The 12,309-nt window shown below is 51.9% G+C and overlaps 1 protein-coding gene across 1 annotated transcript; it reads left to right on the forward strand.

Moving 5' to 3' along the window:
* The first annotated feature begins 3,365 nt into the window (after window positions 1-3,365).
* LOC104513801 (torsin-1A-interacting protein 2-like) lies at window positions 3,366-8,280 on the forward strand. The gene is made up of 5 exons (XM_010157265.1): window positions 3,366-3,399; window positions 5,378-5,680; window positions 5,828-6,145; window positions 6,547-6,711; window positions 7,514-8,280. Exons 1-5 carry the CDS (start codon window positions 3,366-3,368, stop codon window positions 8,278-8,280), a joined length of 1,587 nt encoding a protein of 528 aa, XP_010155567.1.
* Window positions 8,281-12,309: the final 4,029 nt, after the last annotated feature.

Consider the following 12,309-nt stretch of genomic DNA (forward strand, 5'->3'; position numbering starts at 1 on the left):
TCTTCACTTCTTCAGCTCGTGTCTGTACACAAATTGCAAAATAAAAGATCTTAATGCTGCTTAATGCACGCAGTAGATGTCCCAGTTTCATCTAGAAGCAAGGATTTGTGAGATGAATTATGCATACCGCCTGCACCAGCAACAGAGCACACACCTCCATTCTTTTAAAATGTAAAAGCAGGACGTGGGCATTGAGCAAAGTTATCAAAAACAAAAATGAAAGAGGATGTAATAAATACCACATCAGGAGGTTGTGAAGTACAGCCGTGATGTTTTCGAAAACAAAAATGAAAGAGGATGGATGTAATAAATACCGCATCAGGAGGTTGTGAAGTACAGCCGAACCGTCCATTCGGTTCAAATCGATCAGAAAAAGCCCGGCTGATGACTGGCCCGTGATTTCTGACCCGGCAGAACCACCGCTGCAAGCAATATCGCTATATTCACATGTTTCCAAAGGAAGATAGTAAATGATGGCATTATGTAAATATTTACAGAGCATGTCCTTTATAATTCACCTGGTCACTGCTGATTTTTTCTGCAGATTGAGAGAAAATGTTATTAAATAAGATCCTCCCTCAAACTTGCATTACAAAAAAGACCAGATTTGTTAAGCAACAATGCCCCATAACTCTGAGAATGCTGAAGCAGAAAAGCAGTGTTACACAATGCCAACATGATTTTTGGTAACCGTGTTGTGGATGACTTCATGTCCTAGACCCACCGGTTAATGCTCCTGCCAAGCTGCTCTTCGGTAACCGGGTCTTCAACCCACGCAGGCTGAAGCTACCCCCCGGTTTTGTCCTGTACTCGCCTCTTTCGCTTGCTGAGCTGCAGTTCCACCACCCGTTTCGTGATACTCCTGTGGGCAGGGTGGTCCCTCTGCCCGCTCCCGATTGCCTCCCGTGTTGAAGTGTCCGGCTGGATGTAAAACACGTGGATTCCCGTGAAGCCCGTGACACCTGCCTGCTTTGGCCACCTCGGCTTTAGCCACCCTCTGGCTAGAAGCAGGTGGAGTCAAACGCACCTTTGGCCAGGATGAGAGATGGACGGCAGCCAAGGGCAGGGCCCTCAGGGAGTCCTTGGTCTCTGTAGATCAGCCGTGCATTTTTCCTTCCTGCTTTGCCATTCTCCTCGGTTTTACAGCCTCTCCTGCACCTGGTGAGAGCTTGGCCATGAGAAAATGTGCTGAACATGCCCAGGGAGGGAGGTGGATTCTGTCCCCTCCAGGCCACCAGCAGCAGGGTGGCTCTGCAGATCACCAGGGAAGCCGCTGCCCTTCTGTGCTGCGGGAGAGAGCGTGGAATCCTGCCATCCCTACATGTGCTGTGCCTCACTCTTTCTCACCTTCCTGACATGACCAGTGCTGGCATCCGTGCTTGTGTACGCCGAGGGAGAGACAGAGAGGAAGCAGGGCACCCAGTCCTGCCCAGGGGGGCCCAAACAGGGCAGAACAGCCAGCCCCTTTAGGCTCCAGCATCCCCGGACAGACAGTGCTGGGTGCTGCAGGAGCATAAGGAGAACAGAGCACGGGACAGGGCTGGGCTCACGTGCTTCACCTGAACAGCATCTGCTGCCTGGTACACCCCTGCCTGGTCCTGCACTATCTGTTCATGGACCTTACCAGCACCGTTTCAGTTGCCTTTTTTCCCCGTGTCGTGGGCAGGGGGGTGGGAACATACCTGTCCCCTGTACAGGCACAGCAAGGCAGATCATGATATTTTGGAAAACAAACGAGGCCGGGAGCAGCTACACAGACTCTGACCTGTTCGTGTTGGTTTTCTTGTGGTACTTTTCATAAATCAACTCTCCAAACAGTTCCCTCGCACCGTCCTTTAGTTGTTTAAATCTGCAACACACTCACTGAATGCAGGAAGCTGCCGGTCATCCAGTTTGCCTGAAGGAAACCCTGCCCGACCGCAGAATTTCAGAAATACAACCAAAAAAAGACATTGGCGTTCCCTGAACACTCCCGAAAACGACTACTATTCACCGGGGAGAAGCTGCCTGCCTTTAGTAGAGGAAGAGGGAAGGAAAACTACACCTCCCGTCAGGCTGCCGGCGCCCGTGGATAGGGCAGAGTTCACTGTCACGTTGACAGCGGAGGATTAAGGGTGCGTGCTGGGGGCACGGGCCGTCCCGCCACCGGCAGAGCCAAAGGGCCTCTGGGAAGGGCAAGCAGAGAGGCCTCCTCTTACCACCCCTTTCCTTCACTTCTCCGCTCCATCAGGCTCCAAACTTCCAAGGCTGGGTAAGCGTCCGACTTCGCAAACCACTTTGTTCCTCTGACTTCCTTCTTCTGCCGGAGCGTCACCGGCGGGAACAGCACAGGGAGGGGAGGGACGGGAGACGGGCGGCAGAAAGCAGCAATTATTCCCCCCCACCCCCCTCCAAATCTGGTATTTAGCCAGAAAGCTCAGCTGTAGGGCGCGTGCAGGTGGGGAAGGGTGCCCCTCTACGCTAGAAGAGCTGCTGAGGAGGCCGGGCTTGAGATTTTGGCACGGAAACCTGCACAAAACGCTCTCCAGCGGGGCAAGTTTCTCGGGAGTTTTCCCTGCCGCCTAGTTTTCCTGCGGGCAGGCGTTGCGCTCGTGAAAGCCATCGAGAGCCAGCTCCATGCTGCGCAGATGTCCGGTCCGAAAGTCCTTTAGCAAAGGGGGAAATAGCACTGGAGCATATGGGAGAGTCAGGCTGCGGCTCCAGGTTCACAAGATCCGTTCAGGGCACTGCTCGGCCCCCTGGGATAGATGCAAGGTTGCCGCTGCACAGGGCCCCGGCGGTGTTTCTGCCAGCAGCTTTGCCTTCCAGCGCTACCGTCTCCCGATCCAATACACGGGAGGCAGGAAGGGAAGGTGGAGCAGGCTCATTGCTCTGTGTCGAGCTGGCTGCGAGGTACCAGGTGCCCGAAAGCACTCGGGCAGCCTGCCGAGCCCCGGACTCCAGGCCTGCTATGTCGGAATACAGCAGTGTCCATCGGGTAGAGAAACGGGTGTCTCATCCCACCGGCTTGTCCCAAGACAACTGCAGTTTGTGTAGCCCTTGGACTGCCTGTAGCCTGCCAGGAAGCAAAATAGCTAATAGCCCTTGGGCTGAAGGATCGCGGTTATGCGTGGCATCCATCCATTCTCACACCACCTCGGCAATCATGGAGGGAGGAGCTTCCTGCCCCACCATGAATCACTGCTCCTGTGTTTCTCTTTATCAGGTTTATGGGCATTTAGTTGCGATTCCCAAGACCAAGATGGGATGGTGTCTGCGCGGGAGGTAGGACTTGGTCAGCCGCTCGGACAGCAGGGAGATACATCTCCTTATGACCCAAGCAGAAAGTGAAACAAAACGGTGTAGAGCTCCAGGGGAAAAAGAAAATGGAAGACAATCCAAGCGTGGATCTGTCTGGAGGTAAGTGAATCCTACACCATCTACAAGGAAAATCCCTTTGCAAACACGTTTCAACAGTGACAAGGGAAACCTAAGCAAAATAAACATAAACAGTGAAAAAATCCCCATCTTTCCAGGCCAAGAAAAGCCAGTGGCTGTCTTTTTTTGAAGGGTGAAAGCTTAACAAGTTACTTTCAGTTTCAGATTCCCATCTGCAACAGGTTTACACTCTGTGTCCAGGATGGCAGCACAAGGAAGGTTAAAGATGGAGTTCCAGGCTGGGAGAGCTTTCTTCCCTGCATCCCAGTGCTTCTCATTTACAGATGCTTAAATCATAAGCCAGTTATCCACCACCTACGAGTGGGAAACCTCTGTTTGTGCCCAGCTTGACTAGCAGGATACATCCAGGTTCCTCCTTCAGTTTCTGCCTGTACTTACATTCCCGGGGTGTCTTGTTATGAGTGGTGCTTTGAGTATTTCAGCGATACCGCAATGCTATAACCACCTCAGACCTCTCCCGGGCAGTCAGAAGTGTTCCCGTAATAATCATTAACCAAGAATGTAAAACTCATGCTCCAAATGACAGCATGTCCTGACACGTGACAAGCGCAGCTTTTTCTCTGTTTGCAAACTAGTATGGAGTTCCTTGCCATTTTTATCGGCCTTTATTCTAATTTTAGCATAATCTTCTCTCTCACTGTAGTGCTTGGTCACTCATAAGCAATGTGTCACAAACAGCATCTGAAATTTGAGCTGCAACATTCGGTTTTGTCAGATTCAGAATATGCAGTAGATGCTTATGCTCAGCCTCAGAATTTCTCCTTTGAATTACGCTCCAGCATTTCCTTTTAATTCCACATTACCATAGCTCCTTGGGAGAGCAGCTCCAGAACAGGAGCAGAGAAGGAGCACAAGCAGAGCTGACATGCACGTTGGCATAACTGTTCTGCCCAGTATTCAACAACAGCCTTAGAAATTCTTCAAATCCATCGCCTTCATTTACCCACCCAGGAAAACCCACTCTCTGTGGAAGACGGGGTAACATACCCTACCACGTACTATTGTCTGCCCGCCCCACACAGGACAGCGTGGGGCATGGCCTGGGGTTGAGTTCACTTGCCTCACAGCAGCCTGCACAGTGCTGTGTTTTGGATGTGTGGTTTAAAAAGAAACCAACCAAGCATTGATAGCACAGCAGTGTTATGGCTGTTGCTGATCAACGCTTGGCACAGCGTCAAGGCTTTCTCTTTTCCCCACTCTTTCACCAAGCAAATCATCTGGGGTGGGCTGTAGGTTGGGTGGGGACCCATGGTGGGCAAAGGGATGTTGCACACAGTATAACGTCGCGCTCAGCAACAAAAACTGGGGTACAGGAAGAAGAAGGGTGTTGGATTCCAAGGAAGACTGGCCTGGCATCCATCTGCTTGTAGGCAGTGGGGAGCGATTGCCTTTGCATTGCTTGCGATTTCTCCTCTCCCTTTCCTTTACCTATGCAGCTGTCTTTAATCTTGGGGCCAACAAGAAAGCTGGGGGGGCACTTTTTACGAGGGCCTGTAGTGACAGGACAAGGGGCAACGGGTTTAAATTGAAAGTGGGGAGGTTTAGATTAGATATCGGGGAGAAGTTCTTCCTGGAGAGGGTGGGGAGCACTGGGACAGGTTGCCCAGAGAAGCTGTGGATGCCCCATCCCTGGAAGTGTTCAAGGCCAGGCTGGATGAGGCTTGGAGCAAGCTGGTCTGGTGGAAGGTGTCCCTGCCCATGGCAGGGGGGTTGGAACTGGATGATCTTTAAGGTCCCTTCCAACCCAAACCATTCTGTGATTCTATGATCTCAACCCATGAGTTTTCTCACTTTTGGTCACCTTATTGGTCACCCTATCTCACTGAGGATAGATGCTTCCGAAATACAAGAACTGGGAGTTTTACAGGGTGGTGGTAAAGCACTGGGTATTCGTGACTCCTGTATGGTTCACTGAGTTTGTGAACTCCGATCCCAACAGCTGGGCCAGCCCAAGGTGAAGCGGAGAGCGCAGCAGAGTCTCCTGTGCACCAAGAGCCCACCCGAGAAACCCAAGAGCACCAAGTGACAAGCAGGCAGCCCGAGACCTCCTGCAAACCAGAGGAAGACTCTTTGGTGTGTAAATTACCAGCTGCTGATGGAGGAGACACGACACGGTCAGACTCAGCTGTCCCCACAGTCGAGGAGAAGGTTCCCCAGGAAACTGAAGCATCACTGGAAGAATCTGGGAAGACAAGAGATGATGTCTCCACAGGGTCCCAGGAAGAAGACAACCTGGATGAAGGTGAGTCTCTCCCTTTCAGTGTGTACAGCATTTCCAAAATGCTGATAACCTGGGCCTTTGCTTAGAGGAGGCAGAACAGCAGAAAGGGTTGTTGGTTCTTGTGCTGAAAGAGACTAAGGGTAGGTCTGTGAATTTAATTCCCTACAGCCAGGCTGGCCCGTGATAAGACGGACAGCAAAGGAGACAGCCTTGCCCACCCAGAAACACAGGAGGACCGGGAGACGAGCAAGCAACAGGAAGGCTCCCAGAAAGCAGAGGATGATGCTCCATCAGGAACCGAGTCACTGAGCTCTGACAGTAACATGACACACTTGGACGTAGCTGTGACAGAAGATGTCACCAAGGGCCTCTTAGCAGAGAGCACCAGTGCCCCTCTCCGAGACTGGGAGCCAGAAGAGCACATAGAGCAGGAAACACAGGAGGGCGGATCCCAAGGCACGTTAAGGAACAGACACGGCACCAAAGGTGAGCTGGTGGCTGCACACTGCTGCTCTTCCACATGCCTACACTTTCCATAGGCACTGGAAAAATGATACGGTGAGCTCTGTAGTGCTCGTTGCCAGTTTTCCAGAGCCAAGTGGGAAAGAAGGTGTAAGAAATTAACTGGCTTCTCTCTTTCTCTCTCCTTCAGCTACTGTCCTGCTTTGAAAGGCATGAAATCATGCTGCACTCTGCATCACCTTTTTCCTTCCCTGGCCCCAAAAGCAGGGGGGAGCCAAGACTCAAAGCATTATTATCCCAAAGCAATATTCTCTTCTAACTTTCCCCCAGCTGGGAGCTCCTGGCAGCTCTGTTGCTTTTCTCATTACAGCCCAACTTCCCGGTTCCCTCAACACTGAGTGGCACGTTTCTTTCTCTCACCACAGGGCATGCAGCCCCAGAGCCAGAGGCTCAGTCCTGCTTGCAGAATGTCACAGCCCAAAACACAGACCAGGAGAAGGCCCAAAAGTTCCCCTTGCTGAAAGGTGAGGAAAAGAAGCTTCCCTTGCGCGTTACTCATCGACCAGAAGGCACTGATCCTCCAGGAACAAGTAATGAAGCGCATTTAATTCTTCTTCTCTCTCAGGACGTTTCATAGCCTTTTCTGAGGGTTTGAGGGAAAAACTATCCCCTTAAAAATAGGGTCAGTTTGAGCCTACAGTAGTGGCTCAAAAGCAGGCATATCATTTCTAGCATGCCGGGAGTACCCTGGCATGTCCTGGGATGTCTGAGCCTCCTACGCTGGTACTCCCCCTTCCCAATCCCGCCCTGTGTCGCAGGGCCCCGAGCAGAGACTGTGATGCTGCTCTGCACCACACATTTCTCCTGGTAGAAAGAGACCCTGCTTTGCCACGCAGAGGGACGCGAGCAGTTGCGTCTGCACCTCGCTGTCCTCCTTTTTCCGGGCAGAAGCACGGTGGCCTTTGTTCAGGCACATGACTAGGAGGAAGGCAGTGAACAGGACACCTTAGCTGGGTCAGACATCTCCGTACGTGGAGGTGGGTGCTCCGAACGGACACAAAACGGAGCGGAGGGAAGAAAAGAAAGCTTGTGTCCAGCTGCAGTTTCCTCAGGAAGCGTTGCACTGCGACAACAAAGCTGTAGCCTTGCCTCTGACTCTGGAGCTGTAGTCCCGTAGCTGTGTAGGCGTGCGGGTCTCCCAGCACGAGGCAAGCAGCCTCTTCACCATTCCCAGGCCCTCAGAGAGCGTGTCAGACTGAATCACTTTCCTGGGGTAGCGGGGAAGGTCCGGGAGGGGAAGAAGAGCCCTTGTAACTTCTTTCCAGCGTATCACTGCAGGTCACTTGGGACTGACTTCTGTTCCCCATCTTGGGTCTCTCCCCTGCGGCACAGGGCTTGTCGTCGTGAGCCTCGTATTGCTCGGCCTCTGCATATTCTGCTTCGGCAAACCGACCTCCCAGTCCCAGCAAGCCCCCAGGAACCCCACGGTGGAGGCCTTTCTATCCCAGTTCAACCAGCTGCAGGACAGGTTTCCGGAGCAGAGTCCCCAGCTGTGGCTTCGTGGGCGCAAATTCCTGCAGAAGCACCTCAATACGTCCCACCACACGCAGCCAGCCATCATCATCTTCGTGGCCGCCCGCAAGGGCGAGCAGACCTTGCGATGCCTTAGCGCCCGCGTGGCTGACACCTACTCGGCTGCCCTGCACTCCAGCACGGTCCAGATCGATGCCATGGATAAATCCAGGCTCCAGAGCGACCAGGCCAAGATGGAGGTGGACACAGAGCTGAGCTCAGCTTTCCAGGAGGGGGGCCGCGCTGCAGTGGTACACCGCTTTGAGTTGCTGCCGGCGGGGGCCACTCTCATCTTCTACAAATACTGTGACCACGAAAGTGCTGCTTTCAAGGACGTGGCTCTGCTGCTGACCGTGCTGCTGGACGAGGAGACGCTGGAGCCCCACATCAGCCTCCAGCAAGTGGAAGAGAGGGTCCGCGACTTCCTCTGGGCCAAGTTCACCAACACCAGGACCCCCAGCTCCTACGACCACATGGACTCCGACAAGCTGAGTGGGCTGTGGAGCCGCATCTCCCACCTGGTCCTACCGATCCACCCGGTGCAGACCATCGAGAAGAGGGGCTGCCATGTCCACACCAAACCCTAGAGCCAAAGGCCGCCGGAGCCCCAGGAAGGGTTGGAAAGATGGTCCTGGCTGACTCCGGTGCAGGCGGAGGCACAACCAGTGCTACTTCTCTTCAATTTGTTTTCCGTACCTTCCTGGGAAGAGTGGGACAGGTACAAGTCAATCCAGCTTGAGCCCTGGAGGTGATAGATCACACACTTCCTTCTGGCAGACAGGAAGAGTAGATACTTCAGACTGCTAATTGCATAGAACATCGCTGCGTGGGGAGGCAGGAGGGAAAACAGGATTTTGCAGGTAGCGTTTCTGTCAGGCAATACACGAAAATAATGTACACAGCTAGCACGCCAGAAGGATGCTTCAGTTCAGCAGCACTTCCATTCCTCCCTGCCCCTCTACTTGCTCATGTTATGTGCATCAGTCTCACAATGTACTTTATCCAGGAGGTTTCTCTCCCTTTGCAGGGAGCCACTGGAACCCTGGAAGGTCAAATGCCCCAAAGCCCAACATTTGGAAGGCATGCTTCAAAAAGAAAACCAGTTTACTAGCCAAAGGTTTGACCAGTCAGCCCTGACAGTGTCCCGCCTGCGCAAACTGATTGACAGCCAGCACAGACCAGATCCTAAATACAGGATGTTCAAACAGACTTGCAATTCAGAAATTCCGTAAACACCAATTACAAGAAATTTCAGGCTGTCAGCACTTAAAGCACTGCACTAAAGGAGGGAATCCCATGAGAGGATCCCGTATGCCGGAGAATAGGCTCGGAAAACAGAAAGCAAGGAACAGAGACTGCCTCACTGTTGCTCCGACAGCAATGAAAGGATGAGTGATACAATTCAATTTAATGCTACTTCTTCCAAAAAAAAGTCCACTCCTGATACATTTACAGCCACAAAGCCACAACCACCTCTTTGGGCTGCTGCATCTGTTTTGGTCCTACGCGATAGCTTGCTCTTCCCTCGGCTCTCTGACCTGTGTGTGGGGCAGGAAGCTGCCTGCCTGCCTCTCCCCAGCGGACTTCTATCGATGAATGTAGATGTTAACAGGGATATTTATTTCAAACCACCAGGTCCTTGCCCTCCAAAGGTACATTTGCCTCCCTGCTAGGCAGCTGCTGCTCCGGCAAACGCTAAAGCAACTAAGAGCAGAGCTGGGATTCGCTGGTGAAGATAAAAAACTCTGGTGTTAACACTAAAAATCCTCAGTGAAGCAGGTTGGTTTCTTACTGTGCCTTCACTTCTGCATCCCAGGAAGACAACTCCGAGTCCTGGAAACACAGTGGTGCCCCTGGTTTCTGCAGCCGCTCCGGGGCACCTGGGGGAGTGTAGCTGCAGGTTGCAGCACCTATAACACCCCAGGTGTCAGCCCTGGGTGCCAGCCCTCCTGCTGCCTGCCAGGAGGAGCAGCTGTTGCAGAGCACGGCTTCCTTCCAAGACTTTCAGAATCAGGCTCTGTGTCTGAATGAGACACAAGCAGCACATTGGAGTGCTGGGGGTCTCCTGCCAACGGTGCCTTGCTGGTCTGCCCCACCAATGGCTCAGCTGAGCACAGCCCCGTACCCTAAATCCACAGCCTGTCTCCTCTTCCCTCCTGCTGTGTGCCTTGTCCTGTCTCAAGAGATTTGGGGACATTAACCGGGAGGAGAGGATGAAACGAGGAAAAGGAGGGGGTTTTTTGTTCATGTTCTCCCCAAAGAACAGACTTTTTGGTGGGTTGGGGACATGAAGACAAAAGTACAGGGGTTTTAACTATGACAAATTCTGTAAGAATTACCTGCTGGAGCCCACCAGCAGCAGGGCAGCCCAGGGTGAGGGTTTGTACAAGATAGGGCTTTGCTTCCTCCCCTTCCTCCTTTTTATTGCTATACACTACTTTGGTAACATAAAAACCACTCTTTCGGGTCTGCAGGGTTCAGTATGGGCATCGATGTAAGAACCAGCAAAGTGTTAATCGTGTTATGTCAATATATTGAGGGAAATCTGCATTTTAACGTTCTCTCCCTCCTTAGTTCTACATACTCTGTGCGTAATGCATAGCCAAGGGATGCAGGGGCAACCTCACGCTGCTTGGGCCCGTCGCTGTCAGTGTCATCCGCCGAGCTGTTCTAACACAGATATTTTTATGACCTTATAAAGACAAAAATGTCTGCTTGCTTCTGGAACAAGACTTCTATTTAAAAATAAATAATGAGATGGTGAAAGAAACCAGCAAAGTCTTCAAAGTGAGACTGGAGCCTTACTGTATTCTGGTTTTTTTCCTCTAGCTCTTTTCAGTCCATTAAGCAAAACAGATCATCACATTGGAGAAAGTTTTATTCAGGTCAGGGCTGTAGTTGTGCAAACAAAGTGAATATTCGCTTTTTCTGGAAAAAACAAACAAACAACCTTTTTCTCAGACAAATATTTGCAGTTTTTTTCAACTAAGCACAAAACTAAAGCCAAACCTACTGACAGCTCCTGAATTCAACCCAGACTGAAACACACTGAGGTTTGCATAATGACAGTAATCAGACTAAAACCCACTGACAACTGAAATATTTTAGAAATACAGAAAGCAAATATTTCTCATTTCACCACCCTTGATCACATCAGATTCACCCAATGTCACACCACCTCAGCACACACAAGTTTTTAGGTTTCTGGTGAATTATTTTGCCTGCCTGCGGCCTAAACAGAGAGACAGCTGAAAAGAGGGGGATTTACACTGTTAATTCTGGATTTTCTTCAGTTCCTGTCCAGGTTCTGGCAACCTAAATCCTCACTGGCATCTGTTTTCAAGTAGACACTCATTCCTGTGATCGACTGCCAGGAGTAAACATCACTCATCTCCTGTTGCCTGGTGCAAGAGGACAAGATTTGGTCCTAGCCCGAAGGTTCCGATGAAAATCCAGCATCACCAGGTTGCTGGAAGCCACAGCCAGGCCGCCTTTTTTAGCCTTGCACATGAATTCCAAAGCGAGTCCAAGGGGAGCATCAGAAGGAGCTCCGAGAGCATCTCCTGGTGGAAGGGTGCACGGGTGGTTTTCCCCTAGGCAACGTGCTCACCGCGATCTGTGTGGGTAAATAGCAGCAGCAGCATCCTCAGACCCGCCCCAAAACACGGGTTGAACCTCTCTGTAAACCTTGGGATTGAATCCACAGCCAGTTCAGAGAAAGGACCTTTAAGAGGTACCAGGCGAGAGCCTCCCAGGTGTCCCTGAAGTGGCTGAGCAGCGTTTTCCCAAAAGGGAGAGACACCAATGCAGAGGCGCAAGGCCGACCTTCCCACCCACCACGCTGAGCCGGAGCATTTCCACACCATCCCCTTCCTCCTGCACCCCGGTGGGGCTGGTCCTGCGGCAGTTTGGGGCCGACAGCAGGACTCCCAGCCGAGTTCAGGTTCCCTTCTTCTTCCCAGACCGTGAGTTAATTCGGAAATGTTGTGCTCCGGCGCGTGCTTCCCCAGGGCATGGGTGCAGCACCTGCAGAGCCCCCGGTGAGGGACCACCAGACATGGGGCTGAGCCAAGAGCACCCATGGCAGCTCCGGAGGGACTAAAGCTCCTGCTTCCCACCAGCTCTCCAACAGCTGAGAGAGGTCAGAGCAAGACCAGGGTGGAGCAGGTCACAGTCCAGCTCTGCACCATTGCAGATAAATTAATTTCTTCCTCCTGGGAACCACATTCACCTCTTCCCTTCAACTGTCCCCTCCTTCCTCGTTCATAATCTCTGCAGGAGCATCTCTCCTGCCCATACACACATTGCCCAACATGGACAAGCCATGGGTTTGGCTGGAGCTTATCAGTTGCCTGCTCTTATGTCACTGCTAAAACAAAATTCCTTTTCAATCCCTCACCTACAAAAAGATAAATAAATCATTCTTATTCTATTTGGCTTATTAAACAGTGCAGCCCCCTCCCCAACCATCCCCTTTTTTCAGTCCCACTCCGCAGCAGTAGTTCTGCAGGGAAGGACGTACTGCCATAGGGTGCTCAACGACCCTAAAAATTACCTTTACAACTACAGACCAGTCCAGCTGAGGGGCAAAACCAGTTCTGCAAGGCCAGTTTGAA

Source organism: Eurypyga helias, unplaced genomic scaffold (assembly GCF_000690775.1).
Source record: "Eurypyga helias isolate BGI_N326 unplaced genomic scaffold, ASM69077v1 scaffold38748, whole genome shotgun sequence".
Taxonomy (NCBI): Eukaryota; Metazoa; Chordata; class Aves; order Eurypygiformes; family Eurypygidae; genus Eurypyga; species Eurypyga helias.